The following is a 27,163-nucleotide window of genomic DNA, read 5'->3' as shown; positions in this document are numbered from 1 at the left end:
CTGCTTCTGGAGGCAAGCTGTTCCACTGATTAATTGTTCTAACTGTCAGGAAGTTTCTCCTTAGTTCTAGGTTGCTTCTCTCCTTGATTAGTTTCCACCCGTTGCTTCTTGTCCTGCCTTCAGGTGCTTTGGAGAATAATATATGTTGTATATAGTACAGTGATGGCGAACCTTTTAGAGACCGAGTGCCCAAACTGCAACCCAAAACCCACTTATTTATCGCCGGGTGCCAGGTCGGTGTGGCCCACTGGGTGGGTGTGGCTGTGATGGTCTGGATGGATGGGTGTGGCCAAGGTGGGCGTGGTCACCTTGATTTTATTTGTGGAGAGGGATGCCTGTGAGATCCAGGGGGGTCTTTGGCAGGTGGGGCAGTGGGCAGGAGGCTCGTCCTGCGGGGAGAGGCGAGGCAAAGCGAGGCAGGGCGGGTGTGCTATTGTTGCAGGGCAAGGCGAGGCAGGCGGGTGTGCTATTGTTGCAGGGCAAGGCGAGGCAGGGGCAGCTTCTGTCTGACACCATCGGCCCCTGCACAAAGGCCAATGAGCACATGGGGGGGCGACGTGTTCGTCAGCAGCCACAGCCTTCCGGCCCCTCGACTGGCACACTCTGGGGCTACGCAGCCCACTGCCAACAGTTCAGAGAAGCCACCTCTGAGCTGGACGGGTGGCCGACAGCTGAGGAGGCAATGGAGTGGGTCATGCCTGGGAAAAGGAGAGCATGCGAGGCCAGGAGGGATGGGACATGGGGGAGGAAAACCAGCTGTGCTGGGATGCATCTGGCCACATGGGACCTCAGCGAGTTAGCGGGTGGTTGGTTGAAGAGGGACGGTTGCCATCTCTGGGCATGGCACACGTGCCTGCAGAGAAGGCTCTGAGTGCCGCCTCTGGCACGCGTGCCATAGGTTCGCCACCACTGATATAGTATGTTTAGGTGTGTGTCATGTCTGTATTCACTTTGAGAGCGGGCAATTAAATTTCATTTTTGATGTGTGCCATGTGCCCACAGTAAAAAAAAATGACAATAAAGGTTATCTTATCTTCCTCTAAGGACAACAAGGTGTCTCACTCATGGACTAGGGATTGAGACAACTTCCTGAGGAAATAGCAGAAAAAGAGAGCTTGAAAGACACGTTTTGCTAGCTGTTTCCAAGTTGTGGAGTCTTTGGTGCTCTCTGAGCTTGGTGGTTTTCTTGGAGATGCTTCATTACCGAACTAGATAATATCATCAGTGCTAACAGACTAGACTCCCAGCACTGATGACGTTACCAAGTTTGGTAATAAAACGTCTGCAAGAAAACAACCAAGCTTAAAGAGTACCAAGGACTCTGCAGTTTAACCTTGAGCTACAAATAGTCTCTTGTTTCCAAGTTACTATACAGGTTTTTTTTTTCCTGAAGATAAAACAAATTGCCGTAGGACCCTGTGTGCTATTCTCTATTCCTTGGCCAGGAATGTAAAAAGCCTTTCTTTTCAAGGAACCAGAGAAGCTCAAGGGACAAACACCTGATTTATGAACTGTGATGAACAAGGGTTAAAAGGTGATTGCTTGCCTACTCAGTCTGACTGGACAAGATCTTTTCCGAAAAGGAAAAAAAGTGCTCTTTGCAAGGAAGAATGTTATTCCCCATGTGATATTCATCCCTTTTAATAAGAGCAAAAAAACAAAACAAAACCCTTTCCAAGGGGTGGAGATGGAGAGAGAAAGAGATAATTGAAAAAATATGCAGTGGAATACAGCTTCAAAGGGAATTGGAACTTGTCTGTAACTATTTACAGAGCATTTACAAAGGTTTGCTCTCCTTTGTGAATTAGAAAGTCAAATGCAATTTGAAACCTTTCTCATTTAAGGCCTGGGATGGAACCAGGGCCAGCTTTCCCATTGGATGGCCGAAAGAAAAACTTTCTGTAAAAGGACAGGTGGAATACACAACCTCATCTCCCTAGCACAGGGAGAAAAGCAGTTGGATATTATTGGCCCCAGGAAGATTTTTGTGCCAACCTATCCCTGGCTGCATCCAAAACAAAAGAAGACCACCTATAATGCATTGAAATAGCAAACTGGGACCGTGAATAGACCGTGGAACCAAACCCTGATTCAGACATAATTTATCTAGGATGCATCAATAAATTTATAGCTCAGGGTTGAAATGAGAGGTCCTTGATGCTCTCTGAGTTTGCTTGTTTTTTTGCAGAGGTTTCACTGCAAACTAGTGCACTCAAGAGAGCACCAAGGACCCCTCTAAAGGAGAATGACTTAACCCAGAGATGGCAAACCTTTTAGAGACCGAGTGCCCAAACTGCAACCCCAAAACCCACTTATTTATCGCAAAGTGCCAGGGCTGCATCAGCATTGTGGTGCCCTCAGGGGGGGTGGGGGGCGTGGCCCACTGGGTGGGCATGGCTGCAGTGGTCACGGCAGACTGGGTGAGTGCAGCTGGGGCCAGTCCCTTGTCATCTCCAGGGCATCCCCGGGGGAACAACGCCGCTTGCTCACTCACTTCCTGCCCCGTCGCTTCCAAACGCCACGTGCTCGCTACTCTAATAATAATAATGGTAAAGTTGGAAGGGACCTTGGAGGTCATCTAATCCAACCCCCTGCTCAGGCAGGAAACCCTACACCATTTCGGACAAATGGCTGTCCAGTCTCTTCCTAAAAACTTCCAGTGTTGGAGCATTCACCGCTTCTGGAGGCAAGTTGTTCCGCTGGTTAATTGTTCTCACTGTCAGGAAGTTTCTCCTTAGTTCTAGGTTGCTTCTCTCTTTGGTTAGTTTCCATCCGTTGCTTCTGGTCCTGCCTTCAGGCGCTTTGGAGAATAGCTTGACTCCCTCTTCTTTAGGGCAGCCCCTGAGATATTGGAATACTGCTATCATGTTCCCCCCCTCGTCCTTCTCTTCGTTAAACTAGACATACCCCATTCTAGCAACCGTTCCTTATATGTTTCAGCCTCCAGTCCCCTCTGGTGAACTCTTCTGGGGCAATGGCATGTGTGCCCACAGAGAGGGCTCTGAGTGCCACCTCTGGCACACGTGCCATAGGTTCGCCACCACTGACTTAACCAGTTAGTCAAGCTGATAATCAAGACTAAATTAAAAAGGTTTTTTTTAATGACTAGCTTTTGGTGATACTTTGAATTTCCCACCTGTGATGCTCTCTATATGCTATTGTTGAGTTACTTGCATATTGGTAGCTCAGGGTTGAAATGAAGGGTCCTTGGTGCTCTCTGAGCTTGTTGTTTTTTTTTCTTTGCAGACATTTCATTATCAGGTAACATTATCAGGGCTAGGCTAGGCTGATGTTACTGAAACGCCTGCAAGGAAACAACCACGCTCAGAGAGCACCAAGGACTCCTCATTTCAACCCTGAGCTATAAATATTCTCTTTTATTATCCTACCTATTATCATATCTAGGATGCCCTACCAATTTTCTACCAATGCTTCAGGACTGAAATCAGGGATGCAAAAACAGAATGATCCCTAGGAGCAGGGAGAGTTTGAAGCAAAAAAATAGCTGGGAGGAAGGAGAGCTGGCTAGATTTTTTTTGCACCTTCTTTTATTTGTTCTGAGGGATTTCAGTGCAGGGATTTCCATACTTTGAAAATATACAGGAATAGGAAAAGGAAGTGCCTCTTAGCAGGAAGGAAGGGGTGTGCAGGCAGGCAGATAGGCAGGCAGGCAGGCAGGCAGGCAAGAAGGAAGGAAGGAAGGAAGGAAGGAAGGAAGGAAGGAAGGAAGGAAGGAAGGAAGGAAGGAAGGGGTATGTAGGCAAGGAGGCTGGCAGGCAGGAACGAAGGGATGTGCAGGCAGGCAGGCAGGCAGGCAGGCAGGAAGGAAGGAAGGAAGGGGTATGCAGGCAGGCAGGCAGGGATGAAGGGATGTGCAGGCAGGCAGGCAGGAAGGAAGGAAGGGGTATGCAGGCAGGCAGGTAGGCAGGAAGGGGTATGCTGGCAGGCAGGAACGAAGGGATGTGCAGGAAGGAAGGAAGGAAGGAAGGAAGGAAGGAAGGAAGGAAGGAAGGAAGGAAGGAAGGAAGGAAGGAAGGAAGGAAGGATAGCTACAGATATTACTAGAGGCTACCATGCAAGACTATTAGAAATTTAAAAGTTATAGATTTGATGGAGGAAGTTTAACGAGAATTAGGGTTACATTTTGTGATTAATCTCAGGCAGAGCGAACTGTACTGTACTGTTCTCAAACAAAACTGCTTTTGTTCATCTTGGAAGACTTTTCCCATTTGTCATTACAGGAATACAAATGCACACTAAGTTATCTGACCATTGCATCAAGAATTGTGAGTTTTCCTTCTTGTGGAGACCACCCAGGGAAAGATAGGTAGCAATTAGAAAGGGAACATTTAATGCCAATGGGAAGCGTTGAGTGAGAAGCAACCCAGCAGAAGAAAAATGGAAATAATTCTGTCCACTCACCGAGGCCGTCTGAAGGCCAGGCCATACAACTGGCAAGCTAGTCCAACAGTTGGAGTATACACAATGGGCATGAATCTTTCTATGTCAGATGTGAGCACGCGGTAAAACAGTTTCTCATTTCTGTCCTGTAGAGTCATGAGGATGATGTATCTGAAAAAAGGACAGAAGAAAAGGAAGAGATGATGATGATGATGATGATGATAATAATAATAATAATAATAATAATAATAATAATAATAATAATAATAATAATAAATGCAACATAACACCCCAGACTTAACAATTGTCGATAAGAAAGACAAAAAAGTCTGGATAGTGGACGTGGCAGTGCCTGGAGATAGCAGAATAGAAGAGAAAGAACTGGAGAAGATAACAAAATACAAAGACCTACAAATAGAAATAGAAAAACTGTGGCAAAAGCAAGCAAGGGTAGTACCAATAGTCATAGGCGCTTTGGGTGCAATCCCAAAACAACTGGAGCACCACTTGAACACCATTGGCATTGACAAATTCGCTATTAGTCAATTGCAAAAGGCGGCCTTACTAGGAACTGCTTCCATCCTGCGACGATATCTGTAATACCATCAAACATCCACATCTGCCTATCCCAGGTCCTGGGTAAGGACTCGATAGGTAGACAAAATGCCAAATCCAGTCTGAACATCTGGCTGACTGTGCGATGATTAATAATAATAATAATAATAATAATAATAATAATAATAATAATAATAATCAGAAATAACAGAACAGAGACTAGCAGATCAACGCCGATTTATAACACGAAATAAAATATTCACAGAAACAGAATTGGACGAACTGCAAAGGTTTACCCAGGGCAAAGAAATCAAAGCCTTACCAGAAGTAATTCAGAATGTAGAGGCAAACCAGGGGGAGTTGGCAGTGAAGGAATCTAGCAGAGATATACAACTGTTCTCATTTGGAAACCAGGCACCTCTACCTCAGGAAGAACAAAACCCTCTAACTAAAGAAATAAAAGAATTGAAACAAAGAATAACTGAGCATCTAGAACAGCACAAAAACAACAGAATAAGGCTACCTGCATTGAAGCTTGTTCCAAAGAAACAGCTAGCACAAGCATTAAAAGATGCAAATATTGCAATATCAAGTATAAGCACCAATTCATTGCAAGAAACAAACCAACTAATGTACAGCACAGCTGCAGTTATAACAGAATACCTGGGATGCAAAATCAACAAAGAAGAAAAACAAACAAACAGTGCACCAGAAAAATGGAAGGTTAGACTAGAAAATAAGATCAGCAAGTTAAGATCACATGCAAGCAAGCTAGAACAGATGAAAGAAAAGAAGCTGAAGAACAAGAAGACCAAAGAATACCTAATCAAGAAATACCACTTAGAAACAAGGAAGATCAAGGAAGCACTGGAAATAATAAAGCAACAAATAACAGCTATAGCCAGGAAAATCAGTAGATATGAAGCTCGAATTGCAAACTATAGGCAGAACCTCCAATTTCAATCCAATCAGAAACGTTTCTACCAATCCATCAATGGAGAAACTGCAAGGAATCAGTCAGTACCTGACAAGGAAGAAACAGTGCAGTTCTGGAAGCAGATATGGGATAACCCAAAGAAATACAACAAGGATGCGGCTTGGTTAAAAGAGGTGGATGCAAATAAAACAGAAGTTGAAATGAAAGAACTAGTAATAACAACAAAAATGGTAGAAAAAAGAGCAAAGAAAATCAAAAATTGGTCAGCACCAGGTGAAGATGAACTGCATGGGTTTTGGTTGAAACATCTAACTGTTATACACCCACTCATTGCCAAACAGTTCAACAATATACTACAAGGAGGAGAAATTGAAAAGTGGCTAACAACTGGGAAAACCTACCTAATAATGAAAAATCCAGCAAAAGGGGCAACACCAGGTAACTACAGGCCAATTACCTGCTTACCAACAACTTTCAAATTACTAACTGGTGTGGTAGCTGATGCAGTACAACAGCATCTAGTTGAAAACAATCTCTTTCCACCTGAGCAGAAAGGAAACCGCCCCAATAGCAGAGGAACAAAAGATCAACTCCTAATAGACAAAATGATCTTGGAAAACTGCAAGAGAAGGAAGACCAACCTGAATGTGGCATGGATTGACTACAAAAAGGCATTTGACTCTCTGCCACATGATTGGATAATAAAGTGCCTAGAAATAACAGGAGTCAGTAGAAACATCAGAAAATTTGTGCAAAGATCGATGGCACAATGGAAGACACAGTTGCAGATCAATGGTGAGAGGCTGGGAGAGGTTAATATCAAGAGAGGAATATTTCAAGGAGATTCATTATCACCATTACTATTTGTTATTGCACTGTTTCCTCTGTCAACAATACTGAATAACTCAGGACATGGCTATCAAACATCAAAAACATCTGCCAGACTATCCCACCTCCTTTATATGGATGATCTGAAGCTGTATGGAAAAACATCATCTGAAATAGAATCGCTGCTCAACACTGTCCGTATATATAGCCAAGATATTGTAATGGAGTTTGGCTTGGACAAATGTGCCACACTTACTATCAAACAAGGAAAAATAATGAAAACTGAAGGAATCAAGATGCCCCACGAAAATAACATTAAGAGTCTGGATGAGGAAGAGTACTACAAATACTTGGGTATCCTTCAAGCTGACAACATCAAGCACACTGAAGTCAAGAAAAAGATTAGAGGTGAATACATCAAGAGAGTGAAGAAGATCTTAAAATCCAAACTCAATGGAGGAAATACCATAAAGGCAATCAACACCTGGGCAATCCCAGTCATTAGGTACACAGCTGGAATAGTGGACTGGACTCAAGCAGAACTAAAAGCAATGGATAGGCAGACCAGAAAAATAATGACAATGAATCATGCCCTTCATCCACGCAGTGACATTGATAGACTTTATCTACCAAGGCAAATAGGTGGGCGTGGAATGCTACAAGTACATCAGATGGTTGAAGAAGAAAAAATGGCTTTGGAAGAATATCTGAAGAACAATGATGAAGATGCACTGAAATTAGTATATCAGGAAGGCTTACTAACTACTGGAGAGACCAAACTGGCCTACAAGAAAGACCAAATGAAGAACAGAATAGAGGCATGGGAAGACAAAGCACTACATGGCCAATACATGAAAAAAATAGCTGGGAAAGCAGATAATAATAAAACCTGGCAATGGCTAAGAGCAGGAAAATTGAAGAAAGAGACCGAGGGACTAATTCTGGCTGCACAAGACCAAGCCTTAAGGACAAATGCATACAAAGTCAAAATTGAGAAGACAGCAACAGACAGTAAGTGCCGCCTATGCAAAGAAGCTGAAGAAACAGTGGACCACTTGGTAAGCTGTTGCAAGAAGATTGCACAGACTGATTACAAGCAGCGGCATGACAAAGTAGCAACAATGGTGCATTGGAAGATCTGCAAAAAATATCATTTGCCTGTAAGCAAAAACTGGTGGGATCATAAAATAGAGAAAGTCATAGAAAATGATAAAATTAAACTGCTCTGGGACTTCAGAATTCAAACAGACAAGCACCTGCAACATAACACCCCAGACTTAACAATTGTCGATAAGAAAGACAAAAAAGTCTGGATAGTGGACGTGGCAGTGCCTGGAGACAGCAGAATAGAAGAGAAAGAACTGGAGAAGATAACAAAATACAAAGACCTACAAATAGAAATAGAAAGACTGTGGCAAAAGCAAGCAAGGGTAGTACCAATAGTCATAGGCTCCTTGGGTGCAATCCCAAAACAACTGGAGCACCACTTGAACACCATTGGCATTGACAAATTCGCTATTAGTCAATTGCAAAAGGCGGCCTTATTAGGAACTGCTTCCATCCTGCGACGATATCTGTAATACCATCAAACATCCACATCTGCCTATCCCAGGTCCTGGGTAAGGACTCGATAGGTAGACAAAATGCCAAATCCAGTCTGAACATCTGGCTGACTGTGCGATGATCGATAATAATAGCAAGTTAAGTGGTAAAAAATAGTTTCCATAGAAGCACTTTCTGGGCATCTCCGAAAACCAGGATTACTACAAAAAGACATTAAACATATTAAAAGGTGCTGAGATATGCAAGATCCCTATCAACATTCCTTCCATTTAGCTTTTTGGAATGGGATCATCCACCAACATGAGAAAGCAGTATTACAGGGTAGTCCTCGACTTATGGCTATAATTGAGCCCAACACTTCCTTTGCTAAACAAGACACTTGTTAAGAGAGTTTTGCCCCATTTGTGACCTTTCTTGCCAAAGTTATTGTGAATCCCTGCAGTTGTTAAGTTAGTAATCCGGTTGTTAAGTGAATCTGGCTCCCCCATTGGCTTTGTTTGTCAGAAGGTCGCAAAAGGGGATCACATGATCACGGGATACCCCAACCGTCATAAATATGAGTCAGCATCTGAATTTTGTTCACGTGATCATGGGGACGGCTACAGCGGTCGCAAGTGTGAAAAGCGGTCATGTCACTTTTTTCAATGCTGTTGTAACTCTGAATGGTCACGAAATGAAGGTTGTAAGTCGAGGACTTATATCCCAGATGAAACGCTGATTGAAAGGTCTCCAGGAAGTCAGTTTCATCCACGTTTATTTGAATGTGCAAAGTTACCACTTACTCAGACATCATCCCAAGGATGGAATATTTGAGACCAGACTATAATTATAAAGTTCTTCCCAAAGAAGGCAGAGATTTTTCATTAAAAGGGAAGGGAAGGACATAAGGAAGCATTGTTCAACTCCCGATTTTTAAATTATTGCCATCGGTTTTAATAAATTTATTTAGAGAAGGATTAAAACTGGATTTTTCTCCTAATGCTTTAGGCTATGATTCAACGGTGAAATAGCTCCCATCTTTTTCCCATTAACACTGAAAAAATAGATTTTAGTGTATAGTACCCAGAATAGTAACCATGGAGGAATAAAGGATACAAAACAAGAGACATCATTATTTTGCATTGTTTTTTTTAGTTTCCCACCCTCTCCCCTTCTCATCATACTCCCTCCCCGCCCATTTGTTTCAGCTAGGTTGATTTTTTATAGTATTTATATTATTAGAATGTATACAGTTTTATCTTTTAATATTGTAAGCTGCCCAAAGAAAGCATGTGCCAAGAAGGAAAGCTAATAAATTTTAGAAATAAAATAATACAATGCATAAAGTTGATGTTTTGTGATAGACTTGGTGTTTTTTCAGTTTTTTTTCAAAGACCAGCAGGGAATAACAGAATAACAGAGTTGGAAGAGACCTTGGAGGTCATCTAGTCCAACCCCCTGCTCAGACAGGAAACCCTATACCATTTCAGACAAGCAGTTGTCCAATCTCTTCTTAAAAACCTCCAGGATTGGCGCACCCACAACTTCTGAAGGCAAGTCGTTCCACTGGTTAATTGTTCTAACTATCAGGAAGTTTCTCTTTAGTTCTAGGTTGCTTCTCTCCTTGATTAGTTTCCACCCGTTGCTTCTTGTCCTGCCTTCAGGTGCTTTGGAAAATAGCTTGACTCCCTCTTCTTTAGGGCAGCCCCTGAGATATTGGAACACTGCTATCATATCTCCCCTTGTCCTTCTCTTCATTAAACTAGACATACCCAATTCCAGCAGCCTTTCCTTATATGTTTTAGGGAGGAAGGGTGTGTGCGCTTCCTTTTACAAATGCTGTAGAGATGCTACATTAAAAAAAGTTCCTACAGTCCTTTAAAAGTTCAACAGTGTCTGCCACGTTTACAGCATGGAGAAGAATATTGGGTCAAAGAAGAGACTACGAGAGGTCATGTCACAGTAACAGTTCGAGGAAGTGCTTATCTATGTGGGAAAATGTCTGAACACAGTGCGGATAGCTGGGGTCAGTTTACTATTTCTGTTGGATGGATACCTTAATAGGAGCTGGAAACAAAGCTAGCATAGAAATTATAAGACTGATCTGGGAACAGCTAGTCTCTTAGGACAAAATGCACAGTAAGATGACAGCCAATTGGCAGTTTATAATAATAATAATAATAAAGTTGGAAGGGACCTTGGAGGTCATCTAGTCCAACCCCCTGCTCAGGCAGGAAACCCTATACCATTTCGGACAAATGGCTGTCCAGTTTCTTCTTAAAAAGTTCCAGTGTTGGAGCATTCACCACTTCTGGAGGCAGGTTGTTCCACTGGTTAATTGTTCTAACTATCAGGAAGTTTCTCCTTAGTTCTAGGTTGCTTCTCTCCTTGATTAGTTTCCATCCGCTGCTTCTTATCCTGCCTTCAGGCGCTTTGGAGAATAGCTTGACTCCCTCTTCTTAGTGGCAGCCCCTGAGATATTGGAAGACTGCTATCATGACCCCTCTCATCCTTCTCTTCATTAAACTAGACATACCCAATTCCAGCAGCCTTTCCTTATATGCTTTGGCCTCCAGTCCCCTAATCATCTTTGTTGCTCTTCTCTGTACTCTTTCTAGAGTCTCAAAATCTTTTTTACATCGCGGTGACCAAAACTGGATGCAGTATTCCAAGTGTGGCCTTACCAAGGCATTGTAAAGCAGTATTAATACTTCACGTGATCTTGATTCTATCCCTCTGTTAATGCAGCCCAGCACTGTGTTGGCCTTTTTGGCAGCTGCAGCACACTGCTGGCTCATATTTAAGTGATTGTCCACTACGACTCCGTGGTCCCTCTCACAGTTACTACTATTGAGCAGGGTATCTCCTATACTATATTTGTACATTTGGTTTTTCAACCAAAGAAAGAAACCTGAAGGGTCAAAATCCAAGTTTCAGAGCATCTAGTTCTAACTGTAAGATTTGTGCAGGCATCCCCAGCTCACTTCTGCTCACTTGTCTAGATCATTGGATTTGGTCTCGTAGCTTTTGAGGACCCGGAGAACTTGGACATCTTGGCTCAGGAAGCAAGGCGGAAGAAGACCGTGTATTCCAAGCTGGAGCCTCTCTTCAAGGGTGAAGGCCATACCCTGGAAGGAATGGAAGAGAGGAGGAGTGTGTTAAAACAATGGGACAGAACCACTCCCTTAAAAGAAAAAAAAGTATTGCAGGTAGTCCTCAACTTATGGCCAAAATTGATTGCAAAATGTATGCGAGACAGTTGTTAAGCCAGTTTTGCCCCATTTTATGACCTTTCTTGCCACAGTGGTGAAGTGCATCACTGCAGTTGTTAAGTGAATCTGGCTCCCCCATTGACTTTGCCTGCCGGAAGGTCGCAAAAGGAGATCACATGACTCAGGGACACTGCAACCGTCATAAATATGAGTCAGTTGCCAAGCGTCCGAATCTTGATCAACTGACCCTGGGGATACTGCAGCGGTCATGTGAGAAGTCACTTTTTTCAGTGCCGTTGTAACTTCGAACAGTCGCTGTCTGTCCAGATCCTTCTGTATCTTAAGCCTGTCTTCTGGAATAGCCAACAGTCCAGAAGACAGGCTTAGGATACAGGAGGATCTGGACAGACTTGAACACTGGGCACTATCTAACAAAATGAAGAGAAGGCGAGGGGGGACATGATAGCAGTGTTCCAATATCTCAGGGGCTGCCCCAAAGAAGAGGGAGTCAAGCTATTTTCCAAGGCGCCTAAAGGCAGGACAAGAAGCAATGGGTGGAAACTAATCAAGGAGAGAAGCAACCTAGAACTAAGGAGAAACTTCCTGATAGTTAGAACAATTACCCAGTGGAACAACCTGCCTCCAGAAGCGATGAATGCTCCAACACTGGAAGTTTTTAAGAAGAGACTGGACAGCCATTTGTCTGAAATGATATAAGGTTTCCTGCTTGAGCAGGGGGTTGGACTAGATGACCTCCAAGGTCCCTTCCAACTGTATTATTATTATTATTATTATTATTATTATTATTATTATTATTATTATCACTACTACTACTACTACTACTATTACTATTACTACTAAATGAATGATTGTAATTTGAGGACTACTTGTATTAATTTTCTAATTGGTAAACTCTTCCAAAGACAGAGAAGTTGTAAAGAAAAATAGCTTAATGAGTGCAATTGATCTCACTTTCCAAGTTCACTTTAAACTTGCAGTTGTGTAGAAGATCAATTTAAAGCAAAGCAAAGTAGCTGAGCACAGATCAGCAATGAGTTCTGTAGTTATTGTTCACTAGATAATATACAGCCTAGGACAATGATGGCGAACCTTTTAGAGACCGAGTGCCCAAACTGCAACCCCAAACCCACTTATTTATCGCTGTGGCCCACTGGGTGGGCGTGGCTGTAGTGGTCATGGCAGACTGGGTGGGTGTGGTCAAAGTGGGCATGGTCACCTCGATGTTGCTCATAGAGAAGGACATCTGTGGGGACCGGGCAGGGTTGGGGGAGATCCAGGGGGTCTCTGGCAGGTGGGGAGGTGGGCAGGAGGCTCATCCTGCGGGGCAAGGCGAGGCAGGGGCCAGGGCGGCTGCAGCCTGACACCATCGGCCCCTGCACACAGAGGCCAGCAAGTGCATGGGGGCCAATGGTGTCCGTCAGCAGCCACATTCTGCCGGCCCCTCAACTGGTGCACTCTGGGGCTCCGCAGCCCATTGCCAGGAGTTCAGAGAAGCCGCCTCTGAGCTGGACGGCCGGCCGACAGCTGAGGAGGTGAATGTAGTGGGTCGTGCCCAGGAAAAGGAGAGCATGCGAGGCCAGGAGGGACAGTACAGGGGGGAGGGAAACCAGCCATGCCGGGATGCATCCGGCCACGTGGGACGTCGGCGAGTTAGCGGGCGGCTGGTTGAAGAGAGACAGTTGCCATCTCCGGGGCATGGCGCGCATGCCCACAGAGAGGGTTCTGATGTGGCCTCTGGCACGCGTGCCACACGTTGGCCACCACTGACCTAGGAAGATGTGATTTAAGCAATCCAGCAACTTGGTGTAGCAAACATACAGCACAGAATGCAGGAGCATTGGTACAATGGTATCTTATATTAATTAGTCCCAGGACTCTCTGTTGAAAACTCCCGATAAAACCCAGTGCTGCTTCTACAATAAATTTAGATTGTTAAAAAGAATCAATCTTGGTGACTGATTCTGAATCAGTGCTATTTTAAATGCCTTTAATCCAAAACTGTGCTCCTTGTGGCAGACAATGTGTTTTTCAAATTGACGTGAATCTTGCCAAGAGATCATTTTGTCCATTATTTGTTTCACTTAATTATTTTATTTATTTTTATCCTGCCTTTTATTATGTTTACAAATAACTCAAGGTGGTGAATATATCCAACACACCTTCCTCCTCCTATTTTCCGCACAACAACAACCTTGTGGGGTGGGTTGGGCTGAGGGAGAGGGATTGGTCAAAGATCACCTTAGGTGGCTTTCATGCCTAAGGCAGGACTAGAACTCACCGTCTCCTCGTGATTGGCCCAAAGTCACCCAGCTGGCTTTCATGCCTAAGGTGGGACTAGAACGCACCGTCTCCTGCTTTCTAGCCTGGTACCTTAAGCACTAGACCAAACTGCTCTCTTTCACAGTGAGATGCATCTGGAAACACTAAAATTGAAGTCCCACTCACAGTTTCACTCTCTGTGTATTGATCTCATCCTTAATTAAAAAGGCTAAAAGTGCCATCATTAAAGAGAGGATTGGAGTAAATTATGGCAGTGAAGGGATTTGTGCAGTAAATCTGGGATCAAAGATGTGGAAAAGGAGATCTGGACTGTGCATAGCTGCCTACCTCACATCCATTGGCATATCTTTAGACCAAATGTGCCAGTTTTGTGCACTACGCAATTGTGCAAGCATGGGAAAAGCTATCCTTACTGTAAAGATGTCAATATTCACTCCAAAGCATACTTTGTTCTTGGAATTTGGATTACTGCACAGTTCCAGAGGTAATAAAATTAGAAATGAGAGAAACTGAGAAAATGTATATATTGTGCTTCTAAGTTAATAGCAAGGATTTTTTAAAAAGACATGGAAAATTATTCCAAGGAACAGAAAGGAAAGCCAAGCCTGAATAAAAAATATTTTTGTCCAACTCACCCCAATATATCTTCTCAGGCTATTTAAGATAGTTGAATTTGTTTGCTGTTATGTAGGGGCCATGAGTCATGCATCCTCCCTTGGCGACTCTCAAAATGGGATGTTTGATATAATGTGCGTGTTTCATTTTTTTGGATTCTCCCAATTGCAATAATTAAATGAAAACAATATTATTTTTGGCAGGAATGTCCTAATCCGCTCTGTTTAGTCACTGCAATGGCTCTGAGAAAGACTTTGTGTCAACAAAATCTGCCAGGAAAGCAATTTCCTTCTTCCAGAGACAAGGAAATGCAAAAAGTTACTGAAGATGACAATTGTTTTTTTTTTTTTGCCAAATATAGCAAAAGGTAAGCCAAGAATTCTAGAGTACAATCTTTAACATTTATTTGTTTAAAAGGTTCTTCAGAAATGCACAGCATTTGATAAGTCAGCCAAACCGCACTAGGCTAGGAAAGTCTGCAGGATTTTTGGAATTCTCCCCAGAACCTTAACATAGGTAGTCCTCGACTTATCACCACAACTGAGCCAAAAATTTCCGTTGCTAAGCAAGGCAGAAGTTATGCCCCATTTTACGACCTTTTGGCTGCAGTTGTTAAGCGAATAGCTGCAGTTGCTAATAAATCACATGGTCGTTAAACAAATCTGGCTCCCCCTGCATTGACTGCTTGTCAGAAGCCAGCTGGGAAGCTTACAAACGGTGATCATAGTGCATATTTCATATTTCGTACAGGTATACTATAGGGGGTATCTTGCTCAATAGTAGTAACTGTGAGAGGGATCTCAGAGTCCTAGTGGACAATCATTTAAATATGAGCCAGCCTTGTGCTGCAGTTGCCAAAAAAGCCAACACAGTGCTAGGCTGCATTAACAGAGGGATAGAATCCAGATCACGTGAAGTATTAATACCACTCTACAATGCCTTGGTAAGGCCACACTTGGAATACTGCATCCAGTTTTGGTCACCACGATGTAAAAAAGATGTTGAGACTCTAGAAAGAATACAGAGAAGAGCAACAAAGATGACCAGGGGACTGGAGGCTAAAACATATAAGGAACGGTTGCTGGAATTGGCTACATCTAGTTTAACAAAGAGAAGGACGAGGGGGGACATGATAGCTGTGTTTCAATATCTCAGGGGCTATCACAAAAAAGAGGGAGTCAAGCTATTTTCCAAAGCGCCTGAAGGCAGGAGAAGAAGCAACGGGTGGAAACTAACCAAAGAGAGAAGCAACCTAGAACTAAGGAGAAACTTCCTGACAGTTAGAACAATTAGCCAGTGGAACAACCTGCCTCCAGAAACGGTAAATGCTCCAACACTGGAAGTCTTTAAGAAGAGACTGGACAGCCATTTGTCCGAAATGGTATAGGGTTTCCTGCTTGAGCAGGGGGGTTGGACTAGATGACCTCCAAGATCCCTTCCAACTTTATTATTATTATTATTACTTATGACCATTGCAGCATTCCCGTGATCACATGATCCAAATACAGTGGTGGGATTCAGCCGGTTTGCACCGGTTCAGTATCCAATAAGAGAATTGGTTCTTCAGGTATTTGAATCCCACCACTGTCCAAATATACCCTTTCCGGGATAATGCAAGTGTCATAAATACATGCCAATTGCGGAGTGCCCATACTTTGATCATTTGACCACAGGAATGCTGCAATTGTCATAAGTGGTGAGAACCGGTCCTAAGTCATTTTTTTTCAGTGTCGTTGTATTGTTGAACAGTCACTAAATGAATGGTTGTAAGTTGGGGACTCCCTGTAATACCTGAAAGAACCTCATAGGTGGTCCTCAATGACCACAACTGAGCCCAACTTTTCCATTGCTAGGCAAGACAGTTGTTAAAGAGAATTTTGCTCCACTTTATGATCTTTTTGCTGCAGTGAACCACTGCAGTTATTAACTGAGTTACATGTTTACGCAGTTTGTTGGAACACGTAGTCTTTGACTTACGACCATAACTGAGCCCAACATTTCTGTTGATAAGTGAAACATTTGTTAAGTGAATTTTGCCTCATTTTACAACCTTTCTTGCCCACAGTTGTTAAGGGAATCACTGTAGTTGTTAACCTAGTGACACGATTGTTAAGAGAATCTGTCTTCCCTGTGGACTTTGTTGGTCAGAGGGTCACAAACAAGGATCCCATGAACCCCACCCCCTTCCAGGACACTGCAACTGTCCCAAAGACATGCCAGTTGCCAAGTGTCTGAATATTGACCACGTGAACATGAGATGCTGCAATGGTCGTAAGCGGGGGAAAGGGTCATGTCACTTTTTTGCAGTGCCATTGTTAAGTTCGAGCGGTCACTAAACAAATGGTTGTTAAGTCGAGGACTGCTTGTAAAACCTCTGTGCTGACTTACACAATTAGAAAAGGAGAGGGCTGGATATTTGGAATGGAAGACTTGGTGACATCTTGGACCACCGGTCATTCGTGTCTCCCAAAAAGATCCAGGCCTTTACCTGCATTTACCACCCTTCAACTTTCGGACCGCTGTCTAGCTCAGAGGTCTCCAATCTTTGGGGCACCAGGGACCGGTTCCATGGAGAGAAGTTTTTCCATGGACCGGAGGGTGCGTGTGTGGTTTTGTGTGCTGCCTGCATCCTGTGGATGGGGCTTTTCTTGTTTGTGTGGACTGGTTGCTGGCATGCCGCGGCCCGGTACTGCTCCACAGACCAGGGTTGGGGACCCCTGGTCTATCTAGCTCAGGGGTAGGCAACCTTGGCTCTTTTATGACATGTGAACTCAACTCCCAGAATTCCTGAGCCAGCATAAGGGAAATTTTGGCCCCTTCATGACTTGGGGACTTCAACTCCCAGAATTCCTGAGCCAGCATGGGGGAACTATGGCCCCTTCATGACTTGGGGACTTCAACTCCCAGAATTCCTGAGCCACATGGGGGAACTATGGCCCCTTCATGACTTGGGGACTTCAACTCCCAGAATTCCTGAGCCAGCATGAGGGAAACTTTGGCTCCTTCATGACTTGTGGACTTCAACTCCCAGAATTCCTCAGCCAGCATGGGGGAACTATGGCCCCTTCATGACTTGGGGACTTCAACTCCCAGAATTCCTGAGCCAGCATGGCTCAGCTTGGAAACCTCTCCCTTTCCCCTCAGCATGACTGGCTCAGGAATTCTGGGAGTTGAAGTCCACGAGTCATAAAAGAGCCAAGGTTGCCTACTCCTGATCTAGCTAGTTGCTTTTTGGCAAATCAATCTGCAATCCCACCCTTGCAGCCTTCCTCTCACAGCTGCCTCTGAAACAAAAATCTACTAGCTGTGCCGCTAGAGATTTCTTAGTCAGCAGTGATGATTATTCCCTAATAGCTTTTTTTTTTTAAACTGACTTCTAGGATGAGAAAATTCTGGAGGCTGAATCCCAATGGCCTGCTAATGCCAAAGGAAACATGGCTAGCCATAAGGCATCCGTTTTCCTGTGATTATTTCCTGATGTCGCTTTTTTTTTAAGTCCAGCAAATCTGGACTGGGAAGGGTTCATGCGTCATTGAGGAGGGAGGCCAAGCCTGCGGGGTGAACTTTGCTCTCTTTTGACCTTGAGGCCCAAATGCCAATTTTCAATCATGCCATTCTTTCGAATATTGATAAAGCCGGCTTCGCTGCCGATTTCCAATGCCCAGGTTGGGAAAAATATGGCATGGAGATGCCAACAACGGAATGGAAGAATAAAAAAATAATTCCAAGGTTATCTGCCTCCAATCTATTCAGACAATCAACACATGGTTGTTCACCGCCTCTGCATGCATGTTTCCTAATGACCCCTGTCAATCAAATTCAGAAAAAGACAAAAAGAATTCTTATGCAAACACAAAGGCAGAGATGCATACTTAAAACTCCCTGTTTATGTTTATATAACTGTCCTAACAGCCTCCTGGAGGCATTTGGAGTCAAGCAGCATTAAATCAAATTAAACAAAGCAAATAAACTAATATTGGAGGGCATAGTGGATGGCATGTCCTTCCTTCCTTCCTTCCTTCCTTCCTTCCTTCCTTCCTTCCTTCCTTCCTTCCTTCCTTCCTTCCTTCCTTCTTTCCCTCCCTCCCTCCCTCCTTCCTTCCTTCCTTCCTTTCTTCTCACTATGCATCTTAAAGTTGCCAAGATTGGGAAAGGTCTATGGAGATTCTCCAGATCACGGTTGTCCCAAAGGTGCTTTTTCAAGAGACAACTGGACTTTCTTTGTTTTTCCTTGAAGATGTTTCCTTTCTCTTCTAAGAAGCTTCAGTCAGAAACTGAAGAAGCTTCTTGGATGAGAAGCGAAATGTCTTCAAGGAAAAACAAAAGAAGTCCAGTTGCCTTGAAAAAGCACCTTGGGGACAAGATTGGGAAACCCTGCTTTCTAGACAAACTTCCTTTGATGAGGTCCAGCCAACCACAGGAGTCTTGTTGGCATTTTGGATTAAGGGTGTTCAAGACACCCTAAACACATCCAAGCTGGCTGAGAATTCTGGGAGTTGAGGTCCACATATCTTAAAAGTTGCCAAAGTTGAGAAACACTGCTCCAAGGAGACAGACACATTCATGCAAGATGGTGGTCCACTGATGTCAACTGCAGCGGTACTGTGGAACATATTGGAAAAAGTTGGGTTGCAAACAGGAAGCAAAATAGTGAGAACAATAGCTTTGGGCTTTGCTCCTCAGCTTCCTGAAACAGATATGGCTGGTTTGTAAGAATATTAAAATTGGGAAATGGTGGACGCTGGCCTCATGGTTATATGATCCTAGAAGAAGGCAATTCCTCAGCAATATCAGCCTTAGGGGTGATCAGTTTAACTTTCTCATCTTAAAAATCTTTCATGAGATTCAGCAGACTTTTATTCCCACATCAGTTACGTAAGCCAAGCTTCACCAGCCTGTTAGCCATAGAAGAACTTCCATTTATCTTATTAAAGGAGGGGGGGTGTCAACCTATTCTCCAAAGCACCTGAAGGCAGGACAAAAAGCAACGGATGGAAACTAATCAAGGAGAGAAGCAACCTAGAACTAAGGAGAAATTTCCTGACAAGTGAGAACAGTCAACCAGTGGAATGCTTGCCTTGAGAAGTTGTGGGTGCTCCAACATTGGAAGTTTTTAAAGAAGAGATTGGACAACCATTTGTCTGGAATACTACAGGGCAGGGATCTTCAAACTTGGCCCTTTTATGACTTGTGGACTTCCAGAGTTCCTCAGCCAGTGTGCCTGGCTGAGGAATTCTGGGAGTTGAAGTCCACAAGTCATAAAAGGGCCAGGTTTGAAGACCCCTCCTGTTTGAGCAGCAGGTTGGACTAGAAGACTTCCAAGGTCTTTAATAGATAGTATGACTTCCCCATGATTTATATCATTGGTGGTGAACCTATGGCACGGGTACCAGAGGCGGCCCTCAGAGCCCTCTCTGTGGGCATGCGCGCCGTCGCCCCAGTCCTAGGCCTTCAGCTGGGTTTTATAAAACCTTTTCGCTTTAGGCCTCCGCCGCTGTGTGCAAAATAAAAAAAGTCAATTTCAACTTCTCACGGGGAAAAAAAAGAACTTGCAAAGTTGGAATTGATTGATTGAACTTTTTAGTCCCACCCAGTCTGCCGTTACCATGGCAGCCATGCCCAGCCAATGGGCCACACCCAGCCAATGGGCCACACCCAGCCAATGGGCCACACCCACCCAGCACCCGACGATGCATAAGTGGATTTTGGGTTGCAGTTTGGGCACTCGGTCTCTAAAAGGTTCGCCATCACTGATTTATATCCTGCATAGTGGTTGGCGATGCCCGATGAGAACGGTGGAAGCTGGGAGTCCACCTATCTGCTGTTGCAAAAGGCTAAGGAACTCTTTTCAAAGGCTTTGAGCCAGAGTTCTTTGGATTACTAAGACACAACTTCAAGAGTAAAGGAGGACTTAACAATCACCCCATCACTTTGGAGATAGATGCATTCATTGACCGTGACGTTCAGCTTTGTCTGTTATTGTTGTTGTTGTTAATTGCGAAGTCGTGTCTGACCCATCGCGACCCCATGGACAATGTTCCTCCAGGTCTTCCTGTCCTCTACCATCTTCTGGAGTCCATTTAAATTCACACCTACTGCTTCAGTGACTCCATCCAGCCTCTCATTCTCTGTCGTCCCCTTCTTCTATTGCCCTCAATCTTTCCCAGCATTAGGCTCTTCTCCAGTGAATCCTTCCTTCTCATTAGGTGGCCAAAGTACTTGAGTTTCAACTTCAGGATCTGGCCTTCTAAAGAGCAGTCGGGGTTGATCTCTTCTAGGACTGACCGGTTTGAACGCCTTGCAGTCCAAGGGACTCGCAGGAGTCTTCTCCAGCACCATAGTTCAAAGGCCTCAATTCTTTGGCGCTCAGCCTTTCTTATGGTCCAACTTTCACAGCCATACATTGCAACTGGGAAAACCATGGCCTTGACTATACGCACTTTTGTTGGCAGGGTGACGTCTTTGCTTTTTAGTATGCTGTCTAGATTTGCCATAGCTTTCCTTCCCAGGAGCAAGCGTCTTTTAATTTCTTGGCTGCAGTCCCCATTTGAGGTGATCTTGGAGCCCAGAAAAATAAAATCTGTCACTACCTCCATTTCTTCCCCATCTATTTGCCAGGATTTGAGAGGGCCGGATGCCATGATTTTGGTTTTCTTAATGTTGAGTTTCAAGCCAACTTTTGCACTCCCCTTCTTCACCTGCATCAAGAGGCTCTTTAGTTCCTCTTCACTTTCTGCCATTAGAGTGGTATCATCTGCATATCTTAGGTTGTTGATATTTCTCCCGGCAATCTTAATTCCAACTTTTGTTTCATCTAGCCCTGTCTTTCTCATGATGTGCTCTGCATATAAGTTAAATAGGCAGGGCGACAGTATACAGCCTTGCCAGACTCCTTTTCCAAGCTGGACTCCTTTTCAGCTTTGTTACAGGCTATTTATTTTATCAATAATAGGAAAAAGTATTCTTGGTCATTCATATTAACAAAGGGGAACCTTTCCGGGTTTTTTTTTCCTTCTGCCGGCTGCCAAATTATGTAAAGGGTTAATAAACCGAAAACAACTTGTTCTTGGAAAAGAAAAATCTACTCTGTGATTTTTTTTGGGGGGGGTATGTTTTCCCCTACAGTCTCTCTCTCTCTCTTTTCATTTCAGTCTAGTAAGGAAGGCACTTAAAAATGGACAAAGCTTTACAATGGTTTTCAATAGGGTATTTTTGTTCCTTTTTGTTGCCTTGGACATAAATGGATGTTTTCTGTTCAGAAACGAGTAGCAAATATTTCTCCTTTTATATTCCACAACAATCCTTCTCTGTAGCCTAGTCCCAGGTCTTAATCACATACAGACGCTGCACTATTTTCTCTTTCTCACTGGAACAAAATTAGCTGTAGCTAATATGCGCCATGCATTCATGGCCCTATGGCTCAATCCTGCTTACAGTCAAAATCATTTTTTCACTGTCGTTAGAACAAAAAGGCATTTGGGGGAATCTTTTTTTTACTCTTAGCAGCCCAGAAAATCCTAATGGCTCGGTAGAAAATATTAGATACAGATAGTCCTCGCCTTACGACTACAATCGGGACTAGAATTTTGCTTTCTAAGTGATGCGGTCATTAAATGAGTTATCGTGTGAGTGGACCGACTATACGACCATTTTTACTGCGGCTGTTATACAAATTACTATGGTTGTTAAGTGAATCATAGAGTCATTAAGCGAATCCAACTTCCCCAATTGGCTTTGCTCGTTAGATGCCAGCTGGGAAGATGGCAGATTGCAATCAGGTGACGTCAACAGAACTGCAACGGTCGTAAACGTGAGCCAGTTGCCAAATGCCCAAATTGTTACCCCACAAACACAGGGAGGATGATATGATTGTAACTTAAAGGACAGAGCATGTGTCCCTTTTTCCAAGCCTGTCATAACTTTGAATGATTATTTAATGAACGATTCCAAGTCCAGAACCACTAAATTCCTGGAGAACCAACTAAATGGAGATTAAAGATTCAGAATAATGGGGAATGTGAAATTTTCTCTCATTGAGTGATGGAGAGAGAATACTTCTCTCTTGCTTCCTTTTTTTTATAATATTTTATTAATTTTCTACATTTACAATTCATAAGTGCTTGGTAAACAACACATTGTCTAGGACCTAGGTCCATTTGTTTTACTTAATAATACACAATAAATTCCTTATCTCTACCCCGTTCTTCCAGCCATCGATAAAATACATCCCATATTTGAAAATATTGTATGTTTTCTTTTTCTTTAATCTTCAGCGTAAGTCTATCCATTTCTGCACAGTCAAGTATTTTCTTGATTATCTCTTCTTCAGATGGTGTGTCTTCATTTTTCCATACAATTCTTGCTGCTGTTAATACACGCAACATTAAATATACACTTCCTTGATCATATTTTCCTAATAAAAATAGTTCTGGTTTAAAATCTACATGTTTTCTTAACATCTTTTCTAGCTCTCTCTTGCTTCCTGATCTGCTAGATTATACTCAAGCTTGGTCAGATCCATCACAGTTGTTTGGGAGTTAATCCCTTAAGTGGCTTCTGTACAGTCCAAATAGAAATTTGGTAGTAGCAAGGACTAGATTCCTTTTAAATAAAAATCAGCCTTGCCCTGTACCAAAAAACGTAACAAAATAAGATTATTTAAGATTAGTTTAATAATGCCTTTATGAGGATTTAAGGTAGGTTTATTCATGGAACATGTGTTTTGTCAACTTCTATGATGTTTAATAATAATAATAAAGTTGGAAGGGACCTTGGAGGTCATCTAGTCCAACCCCCTGCTCAGGCAGGAAACCCTATACCATTTCAGACAAGTGGCTGTCCAGTCTCTTCTTAAAAACTTCCAGTGTTGGAGCATTCACCGCTTCTGGAGGTAGGTTGTTCCACTGGTTAATTGTTCTAACTCTCAGGAAGTTTCTCCTTAGTTCTAGGTTGCTTCTCTCCTTGATTACTTTCCATCCATTGCTTCTTGTCCTGCCTTCAGGCGTTTGGAGAATAGCTTCACTCCCTCTTCTTTGTGGCAGCCCCTGAGATATTGGAATACTGCTATCATGTCCCCACTTGTCCTTCTCTTCATTAAACTAGACATACCCAATTCCAGCAACCGTTCCTTATATGTTTCAGCCTCCAGTCCTCTGATCATCTTTGTTGCTCTTCTCTGCACTTTCTAGAGTCTCAATATCTTTTTTACATCGTGGTGACCAAAACTGGATGCAGGATTCCGAGTGTGGCCTTACCAAGGCATTGTAAAGTGGTATTAACACTTCATGTGATCTTTATTCTATCCCTCTGTTAATGCAGCCTAGCACTGTGTTGGCTTTTTTGGCAGCTGCAGCACACGGCTGGCTCATACTTAAGTGATTGTCCACTAGGACTCCGAGATCCCTCTCACAGTTACTACTATTGAGCAAGGTACCCCCTATACTATACCTGTACATTTGGTTTTTCTTGCTTAAATGTAGAACCTTACTTTTTTGTGTGCTCTATTTTATGAAAGCCACACAGTTGTTGATTGGTACACATTACAGATAATTTTTGATTCAAAACAGTTCATTTAGTGATTGTTTAAAGTTACAATGGCACTGAAAAAAATAACTTATGACGAATGCTCGGATTCAAATATGTGAACAACCGGTTCTCTGTGCAGATGCCACTTTCGGAAGTTTATTCTGGGCCTGGGCAACAAAAAATTAGCTACTGGTCCTGCCAAACTGGCTGAATTTCACCACTGCTTATGACTGTTTTTCACACTTACAGCCCCGAATCCCCATGGCTAGGTGATCAAAATTCAGATACTTGGCAACTGACTCACATTTATGACGGTTGCAGTGTTCCGGAGTTACGTGATCCCCTTTTGCGACCTTCTGACAAGCAAAGTCAATGGAGAAGCCAGATTCACTTAACAATCCTGTTACTAACATTTAATAACTGTGGCAAGAAAACTCATAAAATGGGACAAAACTCACTTAACAACTGTCTCACTTAGCATTGGAAATGTTCAACGACTCAATTCTGGTCATAAGTCAAGGACGGTTGTAAGTGTAAATAAACGATCGTAAGTCCCTTTTTTTAGTGCCATTGTAACTTCAAACAGTCATTAAATGATCTGATGTAAATTGAGGACTATCTGTAGTGAGTTATTTGAGTTTCCTTTATCACACAGCTCCCCAGCCTTTCCAGCTTGGCGGCCCAGAAGGAAAGGGAGGAGCAGGAAAATGTGTCTGTGTGCGGCCCAGGGATACTAGCGTGCACGCATGCACAAGTAGACTGCATGCTCCCACAGCAGTGTACTGGTGCCCGTGAGCATGTGTAAATGGGCCATTGGTGCCCACGTGGTGGCGGTGCTAGCGCACCTGCGCATGTGCAAATGGGGCCACTAGCACCGACGCAGTGGCACTACCATGAGTGGGAGGGCTCCCCAGCTATTCCTGTGGCCCAGTGGCCAATAGGCTATGGCCTGGTATCAGGCCCGCGGACTATAGTTGAGGACCCCTGCTTTATCACACTGCAACTACACCTACAAAAATGTCTGAATTCTATCTAATATAAAACTGTTCCAAGCAAAGCTGCCTTCTTCAACTGATTGTGGTGATTTTGTCAATGCTGATGGTGTTCAATTGGTGCTCCAGATGTTTAAGCTTCGGACTCAAAGTCCCTATTACTATTGGTACTACCTTAGCTTTCTTTTGCCACAGTCATTCTATTTCTGTTTGCAGGTCTTTGCATTTTGTTATTTTCTCCAGTTCTTCCTCTACTATTCTACTGTCTCTAGGTACTGCAGTCCGTTGTCCAGACTTTTTTGTGGGTTTCTTAATAATTATTTCTTAATAATTATATCCTGCAATGCTACTTTTAACGCCATCAAACATTCACATCTGCCTATCCCAGGTTTTTGGGAAGGACTCGATAGGCGGATAAAAATGCCAAATCCAGTCTAAATATCTGGCTGGCTGTGTGACCAACCATAATTTACTAAACTTCTTTGTGTTCAGTGTTTCTGGGTGGCTCATGTCCATCGAAGAAATTACAATAAAATGTTGAACTTGGATTCACTAAACAAACCACAACTGGCAACTTCACGCATACTCTGCGATGTGATAATGTGAAATATGATTATACAATGGCTTAGTTCACACATTGCACTCTGCTAAAATCAAATAAGCCACGTACTAACTTAGCACGTTAGGTAGAAGTAAATTAATATTAAGTAAAAAATAGTAAGTAAATAAATGGTAAGATTTTATATCATTTCCTTGCAAGCAGGGGTTCTCACTGAATCCAATCTCTTATTCAGTAAGCTTATTCTTTTCTTAGTATAAAACACCACGTTTTTAAAGTTCTGGCTCCAGTCAAGATTTACAAAATAATACCACCATGATTTAATAAACCCATAAAAAAGAGCAAAACACCCCCATACTTGTTTTATTCTTGTTGCCTCTGGCATATCTACGGTATGACTCAGAAATTGTGCACTTTAGAAATGAATTCCTTCTCTGTTCTCTGTCTTAATATTTTCCAACATCTTTATTCATCATTCTGCTCTACTTTTATTCCCTTTGAATCATAAAATGCTCCTTTTTGTGCTGCTTAATAGTTGCATGGTTACCTGAGAAAAAATTGCTTACCAGCTGTATAAAACTTGCATAAAAGCTCGTTTCATTGGGGTCTGCCTATTTTTCATTCTCCTGACGAAAATATTTATTCATTGTTTCAAAAGTACATTATTTTGCTATTTCCAAAACACTCTAGTTCTGGAAATTAGTAGCATCTCTTCAGTTACAAAACCAACTATTCATGTTAATTCTTTTTCATCTAATTATTCCCCACTAGCACATATCTCCAGAGTAAAGTAGTATCACAGCATCATTCCATTTTGCATGCTATTAAGTCAGTGGTTCTCAACGTTTGTGTGACGGCGACCCCCGTCACACAAACGTTCTGCGCATGCGCGGCGCGGGGTGCATGCGTGATGCCGCCCACATGCGCGGCACACATGTGCGATACCGCCCCCATGCGCAACGCGCATGCGCGGCACCGCCCCCTGAGGGGGGGAAATGGCAGATCACCTTCTTTGGCGACCCCCGAAAAATGGTCGATCGACCCCAAATGGGGTCGCGACCCATAGGTTGAGAACCGCTGTATTAAGTTGAAATACTCATACCTCCTGTTCTAACCATTTAACTAGCCCAGGAGTGGTCAGTCACAAGCAGTGTTAAGCTGTGTGAACTTCAACTCCCAGAATTCCCCAACCAGCGTGACGGTTTCAAATATTTTATAAATTCCCACTATTGTACCTCCAGCAAATCAGACCTAAAAGTAGAAGAATATGAAATTATGGTTTCATTTGATGTCATAGATCCATGTCTTCTTCATGTCCATAGATTCAGGACTAACAAAAGAATCCATGGCAGAAATACTGCACAACATACACAACCTAACAGTTGGAAGGGACCTTGGAGGTCTTCTAGTCCAACCCCCTGCTCAAGCAGGAGACCCCATGCCATTCTGGACAAATGACTGTCCAGTCTCTTCTGGAAAACCTCCAGTGATGGAGCATCTGGAGGATAAGCATAGACCAGGGCTCTTCAAACTTGGCCCTTTTATGACTTGTGGACTTCAACTCCCAAAATCCTTCAGCCAGCGTGCCTGGCTGAGGAATTCTGGGAGTTGAAGTCCACAAGTCATAAAAGGGCCAAGTTTGAAGACCCCTGGCATAGAATGAAGAGGTCCATTGCTACCCAATTGTTTCAGCAGT

General features: G+C 43.2%; 1 protein-coding gene across 3 annotated transcripts in view; it reads right to left on the bottom strand.

The window, feature by feature from the left end:
* ME3 (malic enzyme 3) overlaps nucleotides 1–27,163 on the bottom strand; it is a 129,547-nt gene that overhangs the window by 66,066 nt on the left and 36,318 nt on the right. Inside the window, exons 3-4 of one of the 3 annotated variants that reach the window (XM_039342963.1) lie at nucleotides 11,248–11,391; nucleotides 4,423–4,572 (exon numbers count right to left, since the gene is read on the bottom strand). In XM_039342963.1, coding sequence (XP_039198897.1) covers nucleotides 4,423–4,559 — 137 coding nt within the window. In that variant the 5' untranslated portion in view covers nucleotides 4,560–4,572; nucleotides 11,248–11,391. The remainder of the gene's footprint in view (nucleotides 1–4,422; nucleotides 4,573–11,247; nucleotides 11,392–27,163) is intronic. The other 2 variants (XM_039342962.1, XM_039342964.1) reach the window with 2 other exon arrangements.

This window comes from Crotalus tigris, unplaced genomic scaffold (assembly GCF_016545835.1).
Source record: "Crotalus tigris isolate CLP2741 ecotype Arizona unplaced genomic scaffold, ASM1654583v1 scf7180000017828.1554129, whole genome shotgun sequence".
Lineage (NCBI taxonomy): Eukaryota > Metazoa > Chordata > Lepidosauria > Squamata > Viperidae > Crotalus > Crotalus tigris.
The sequence above is the reverse complement of the archived record's forward strand: the minus strand, read 5'-3'. Positions and strand labels throughout refer to the sequence as shown.